At 41.5% G+C, this 7,562-nt stretch overlaps 1 protein-coding gene across 1 annotated transcript; it reads right to left on the reverse strand.

Annotated features, from left to right (window-relative positions):
• Window positions 1–202: 202 nt before the first annotated feature.
• Window positions 203–1,297, reverse strand: LOC134003654 (urotensin-2 receptor). Its single transcript, XM_062442914.1, has one exon. The coding sequence runs from the start codon at window positions 1,295–1,297 to the stop codon at window positions 203–205; it is 1,095 nt and encodes a 364-aa protein (XP_062298898.1).
• Window positions 1,298–7,562: the final 6,265 nt, after the last annotated feature.

Genomic DNA, 7,562 nt, shown 5'->3' on the forward strand with positions numbered 1-7,562 from the left:
TGAGCAGAGAGCAGTGATGCTTGTTAATAGTCTTGTGCTCCAAAATGAGCAGTGAGGTGATGTTATGTTTGTGACTTTGGCCAGCAGAGCAGTACGCAGTTTTTACGCACCGGCTTGTGCGTAATTTGGAAAGGTACTCACCTACCTACTGCGGTTCCAAAAGCTTTCCTCTTCTTTTTCCCACATCACTCGGTTACTTAAGTCACTTCAGAGCGCCCATGACCAGCGTCTCCGAGTTGAACTCAAACTGGTTACTGGAGGACGCCGACTTCCCCCAGGAGTACAGGCTTGGCGGCCGCTGCTTAAACGAGGACGTGTACCTGTAGAAGCTCCTGTGCCTGTTCTTCAAATACTCTCTGTAATTCTTGGTGAGGAGCGTGTAGAGGAAAGGGTTAATGCAGCTGTTACTGTATGTGAGACTCGCCACCAGGTAATTGATGCAGGTGTGAGTCTGCGAGGCCAGGCTCAGAGGTTTGGTGTGATACAGAGGCAACAGCTGCCAAATCCAGAAGGGTAGAAAGCACGCCCAGAACACCAGCACGATGGTGAAAATCATGATCAGCACTTTCTGCTTTGGTGAGCGCTTGCCGCCGTTGCTGATCACAGAGTTGCGCTGGGACTCTAAATAAGTGCGGGCTAACTTGACATAAAGATATCCGATAATGAGACCCGGTGCCATGATGCTGGTGCCAAACAGGACGGTCACGTACACTTTATAAGCCAGGGGTGCCCAGGTGGGTGCGCACATCCTCTTCACACCCCCGTCCGGGGATTTTTTGGTAGTCTGGGCCACCATTATCATCATTGGCAAGGTGAGGACCAAAGAAAGCAGCCACACACCCCACGCCAGAGCTTTGCGGTAACTCTTGGAGCGTCTCACCGTATCCAACGGCTTAGTCACGGCCAGGTAGCGCTCCGTGCACATGACAGTGAGGGTGAAGATGCTGGCGTGCATGGTGAGGAGATCCAAGCTGAGGAGGATGCGGCATCCCACATCACCGAAGTACCAGTCCTTTAAGAAGTATGTGGACACCACGAAGGGGATGGTGGAGAGGTAGAGCAGGTCCGCCAGGGCCAGGTTGATGATGGAGATGTACATAGAGGTGGCAAAACGGATCGAGTGACACATCACCACCAGAGTATACACATTTCCAGACACTCCAATTATATAGACAACGGAGAGAAGCGTCCCGAAAGTAGATGTAATAACGAGTTCATGATCCACAGTCCCGGAGCCGCCACCAGCACCACCAACCCGAGCCGGACTAGTGTTTAAATTCACTGACCTGTTATTCATCGCTCACCTGGTTATCCTTTCCCTCCTGGTGTTTCTTTTTTTATTTCCCTCCGTCCGTTCTTTTGGAGAAGTTTGGAAAAGATGCGCACCGGCACAGGTTGTGTGTGGCTTATCTGCCTCTTAGCGCACCGCCACTGCTCTTTGCTCCTGACGTCACCACCGTTTTTAATGCTCACCCTGAAGATTTCAATCATAAATGTATAAGCTATCCAACCGTCTCTTGGGGTGTAATGTAAACACCTTTCAGCTGAGAACAGCTAAAATGAGCACGGGAGACAGAGAGAAAAAAAAGTGATTCATTGAGAAGAGGATGGGAGGAAGAGAGAGAGAGGAGAGGATGCTTTCTGGATGATGCGATTATGCAAATGTGACCAATTCAAATATTTCATTAAAAAGTTTCATGCAGGCACCTGATGTTAACAGCTGGATCAGTTCGCTTTGGGGGGAAATAGTTAAAGACACATTAAATTGATTTTTACGCACACTTGCTGGATTCATTATTTTAAAATTGGCCTTAATGTGTCATAACTCATCACCATTTTTAAATTCTCCTTGCAGCAAACTAGACTGATAAGCGCAAGTTGAACCTGCAGAGATAATTCATCTTTTCTCTTGCACTGACCACAGGCACACGCGTTTAAAAATAAAATAAAAAGCCTCTGAATCGGCACCAGAGTTCCAATTAATGTCCTTCTCTCCTCCATATCAGCCTGTCTGCTCTTCAACATTGTCATGACATTAATGAACACTCCGCTGATTGCCACGAAGTCTTCCAAAATTCCCTTCTGACCTGTCTGCAGTTCGCTTAAAATCATTACAAATGAATGCAGAGATTTTGGAAATGTCACTGAATAATCTTACACTGAGCTGAAAACAAACATTAGTTACATTGATCTGTTTCTCCCCACTGGTGTTTGATATAATATAATATAATATAATATAATATAATATAATATAATATCTATTAATGCTGCAGCTTAACATAAAACAACTGTTTAATTAAGTCTCTTCTTTGTGCATCAACCTCAGATCTGCTTCATTTTCAGGGCCAATACTCTTGTATATAGAAATAAAACATCATCTACTTCAATTCAATTCAAGGTTTATTTGTCATTTACATGTTTGCACATGAAACAAAATTTGTACTCAGGTCCAGCAGCGTACAGGACAATGTGATTAGACTCATTATCACAGTCCAAACACGGAAGCTGACACACGTGCCAGCTTTGTTACTTTCATTTCATAGTTGGCTTTTGCTCTCTTGCAGCCTCTCTTCTCTTCCTACATCAATGAGTATGTTTTGAGCCAATAATCTTTTTCCAGACAGTGCAGGTGTTCTCAGACTCATCCATCCACAGGTGATTGGTCTCAAAGAAGGACCACTTCACTACACTGTGCCAGGCAGCCTCAAAGCTAAAAATGACTCTCTGTGTGTGTGTAATAGTCACAGTTTTAGTTTGAGCTCATGGGCAGAGCAGCGCTGGAGCCAGGAATATATGGTCATTAGTGGGGTTGCGCTGGACTGAAGTGCAGTGGAAAAGGCGAGGGGTGGTAAAGAGAGAAGTCGCTGTTAACACTGTGACACCCAGCGGAGTCCTTTTCTGTAATGTCTGGTTTCAGTTGCTTGTCACATCCCCCCAGCCTCACACACACACACACACAATCACACACAATACAAGAAGGCTTCAGTATTCCCTTTAGGGAAAGTGGAGCAAACAAATTGGGGTGCAATGACTCCATCTTTTTATTCATATTCACAAAATTAGATTTCCCTTCTCAGATAAATGATTGAATCAGATGCCACAGGACATGATTTCCAGTATCAAATTGGACACCTTCCCTGTGCTGCAGCAGCTGGTACATAGCAGGGACACTTAGACGTCCTTTCATCTTGTGTAGCTCTTGCACTTTTCAAGCAGATTCTTACAATCTTGATCTTTTTTTAAAAATCAGCTTGTGGAAAAAGCAAACAAGAAAATGTCAGACTGGTATTGTCTGCTGCGGTTGTCTGTCCTTCAAAACAGACACGTGGGAGGTTCGAGCTGCAGATGAGCAGGGGCTTTATGATGAACACAGTGTGTTGTGATTCTTAAAAAAAGGGTATTGTTGAACATGTTACTTCTTCAAACTATTATTTTTTCAGAGGTAGTGCAAAGCTGACCTGCTGAGATGTGAATTCAGAGGTCAGAAGTAGCCTGCAGTATTTCTGTGGTGTGATTTATTTGAAATGTTTCCCTGCGAAAAAAAACCATTGCGTTCACATGTGAGGTTTCTATCTCACCAAACTTGTTTCGTGCCAGAACAGGAAAAGGCACAAAAAAAACTGCACCCTAATTAAATAGGCCTACATTACCTAGAAGCTAGTTGGTCTACAGTGTGACGGCAATGAATCAGATCATTAGGAGTTGGTGGAGACAAAAACTCTGAAAAAAGAAAGTGAATATTGGACTTATATTCACAAAGGGGCTAGAAGTACAAGTCCAAATCAATGCCAGTTTTGCTGGGTTAGGGTTAGATGTGTATTCGGCAACTATTGTTGTTCAAAAATATCACAAACTTTCTTGGTGTGTAATCACCGATAATGTATTGTGTGCATGTATTTATGTCATAATAGATAATGAGAAACAAGAAATGGAGAAAAAGTTGGAAAAAGTTGCCTTTTTTCAGATCCCTGAGTCATCACCCACATCTCAGACTTTTTCATTCATTTAGTTATCAAAAGTATTGTCTTGTATTCTCTGATTCCTGTTTCCAGGGCTGTAGAGCAACTCAGCCAATCAGAATATGTAGGTGGGCGTAAGAATGAGGACATCAGCTTCCTGTGCTCGAGCCAGAAATATAGCGAGAGAAAAATGGCAAAAAAAAGGCAGATTAGATCGACGCAGCTGTTCAGGTTGTTGTTAATTGATTTAAGACAGAATGCTAATTGAATTTTCATATAAAGTCGATGGTAAGAAGTGAGCGAGGGGCTGACAAATACAAATTTGCTCCAGCAGCACAAATTGAGTGAAAGTGCAAGCTGAAAATGTCTCAAATATAATGAAAAAAATGTGCAGATTTCAGGCTTAAATAATAAACATAGAGAGACTAGGAGGAACATAACAGAGAACCAGAGTTCAGGGTGAGTTCTGAGATCAGTTGAGAGCCGACACACAAACATACACACACCATTTCACCCACAAACCCAGCCAAAGTTGCTATCAGCTATACAGTTAAAGCCTGTACAGTCATTACACTGGCTGATTGAGGCAAACAAACACTGACTTCCAGTGGTCAAATTTGCAGTAATAACACAGGGGAAATTATTATTAATTTGTGTTCTGTTTGAACAGAAATAATTACCGGTGTACAAGAAAAACTGCTACTAAAAACAGAGCTTCCCTGTTGACTCCAAATTGTGTTTGCAGGACAGATAAGTTAGTTCAGTTTAGTTTAAAAAACACTAACTTACTTCACTCACTTCCCTATGTAGTACCACTAAAACTGCTGAGGGCTGCGTTATAATGCTGATGTGCTCGTTACATTATAAAAATAAGCTGCAGACCCTCCAGTGCAGGAAGTTGGCAGAATTAATACACTGAAGATCCCACGGCCTCACAAATGTGTAAGTAAAGTACAATATTTTAGACTATGTCATGTAGTCAAAGCGGTGAATTTATTTTCCCATCTATGGGTTAGATATAGACGGGACTAGATGCACATTAAGTAAGATTGGAATGAAGCACACAAATGATGGGAATCAGGGTGACAGGTCAATATGGGAAAAAGAAAGTGACTTTGCTGTGTGGCCGTGAGGGAGGGAAAAGTAAAATACGAGAAAATGGAAATGAGAGAAAGAGAATATAATGGGACAATAGAGAATAGGGGAAAACATCAGCCATGTAGAATGAAGAAAGAAGTAGAAAAAAGAAGGAGAAAAAAAGGCTTGAGTGACAAGAATGAGGACTGTGCACAGTATGTATATTTTTGTTTGTAGATACAGCATTGTGCAGTAAAGGTCAGGCTCGATGATTCAGTATATTCAGTCACTATAAGCTTTGAACAATGTTATGCTAGAGGAGAAATATTCTGCAAACAATACCTTGCTTGGAGTAAGGGAGAGCGTATAGTTCATGGTTGTGTAATTATGTAAGAAATCATTTTGCTGCACAATACGAAAATGTTGTAAGAGAAAAGACACAACACCAAGGTCTTTGATTTCTAATACAGGTTCTGTGTGTGCAACTGACAAATGTTTTTTTTTCAACAGTTTTAAAGGTGCAGTGTGTAGGATATAGTGATATCTAGTGGTGATTTTGCAGATTGCAAACAACCGAATACCACACCGCTTCCCCTACATATGTGTAGGAGAACCTACTGTGGCTGGGAATTACGTGAAAGGCCCTCTCGAGAGCCAGTGATTGGGTTGTCACTTCTTGGTTACTGTAGAAACATGGTGGTAGAATAAGCTCTATGGACGGTATGTAGAAAACACTACAATTCTTATTTTCAGGTTATTATACACTAATTAAAACACACTTATGGATATTATATTCCATTTCTGTCAAGTCTGTCCAAATTCTACACACTGTACCTTCAAAAGACAAATAGTGAAGATATGAGTACTTATAACGCTGGTTCTGTACTTCAGAGACCCAACCAAGTGGGACTACGGTTTGAGGCTGAAGCCAGTGTGGAAGAAGTTTGCTTAGCTGCTGCTCTCTGTGGTTCCAGGACTTGCACTGAGTCTGACAATTGTCACAATATTTCAGTAAGTTTAAATGTTACTTGATTATGATGCCTGCCCTGCTAGCACAATTAAGGTTAAGTAACTAATGTTAGCCAGGTGTGCATTGGTCGGTGTATCCAGTTCGTGGGACATGAGGCCAGAGTGTGAAACGCAACCTTTGCACTCCTTATTTGGGAAGTCCGAGCAGAAGCAGAAACACTTTTCTTCAAACTAAGCTGTAACTAAATGCTAAAGTTTCTTAAAGTGTAATGCCTCCAATGTATGATAGATGCTCCAATTGACTCCTGTTCAAAAAGCACAAACTTTTCTGTAGAAATTCATTCAATAATTTGTTTGAATGATTAATTAATTTATCATGGTTTCAATCGCTAAATTCTAATAAGTGTGCTGGTGGTTAATTGGGAAATGATCATTCCGTTAATAAGATTTGAAGACTTATATTAGCTTTGATGTCTACTGTCTAGGACTTGCACTGGGTCGGACTATTGTTGCAATCATTAGATAATGTTATTTGATTTACGATCCCTGCCATGTTAGCGCAATTGAGCCAAAATAACTAACATTAGCCCAAGGCAACACCCCACAGTCCTTATTTGGAAGATCCTTGCTCCAAATGGAAAATCTGATACAGAACTCTTGGCTTCAAACCAGCTCCAATGCAAACCATGCAACATCCATCTTTATATAGTCTATGTTACCAACTGTGTGAACTTATGCGCAGAAATCTACACATCTGAATTCAGTTTGTTTTGCGCAAATATCCAGATACAATTGTACATTTCTTTTCACTTCACAAAACCTTATTTACATTTGCAGTTTTTCCTCCCCATACTGTTCCTCTTCCTCCGAAAATTCCCGTCACAATGGTCGTGTCAAACATCAACAGCTGACTGACATATGCTCCTGAATCAGATCGATAACAGTAAATTAATTATCATCTGCTGCTTCTTTTCTGAACTGGTGAGTGGAATCTGCTGTTTGATCATGTAAGACCCGCTCTGTTGTTAAGCATCGTCTGAAATGAGGTGTTTGATATTTATTTACAAGGTGCTTGTTATTCAGATTGCGGGATGACACAGGAGTATAGTTGTGGAAAGGTTAGACTCATTAAAGCAATGGTTCCCCCCCCCCATTGAATTCACTGTTGCGCTGAGGATTGCTGGACCACTTGTGTTAAGTGTTGTCTGTGCTATATGATGCCATTAGGCTGCGAGTATCCTTCCACCTTCCTTCTGTGAGTGGGCTGAACATGTCGGACGCTCCTTCACTCTCTGGATATAGTGAAGAGGTCATCTATGTGCATTCACCTTCTTGCATGGGTTTGCATTGAATATGTATGTAATCAAGCCTCTACACCATATTTCAATCTCAATACAGTACAGAGATAATGTGCTTGAAATGTCACATGACTTCTAATTTACAGAATCCCAGATAAAGTGAATGTGTGCATTCTTGTGAGTAGATTTGTGTCAACTCTGCATGCTTGGTTTCCATAGTGATATTCATAGTATTTTTGGCTAATTGGTCACACAGCAT

The sequence above is a fragment of the Scomber scombrus genome, chromosome 21 (genome assembly GCF_963691925.1).
Source record: "Scomber scombrus chromosome 21, fScoSco1.1, whole genome shotgun sequence".
NCBI lineage: Eukaryota > Metazoa > Chordata > Actinopteri > Scombriformes > Scombridae > Scomber > Scomber scombrus.

Excerpts from the sequence above, each read along its gene's own strand:
- LOC134003654 (XM_062442914.1), bottom strand. The coding sequence starts at position 1,297 with ATGAATAACAGGTCAGTGAATTTAAACACTAGTCCGGCTCGGGTTGGT.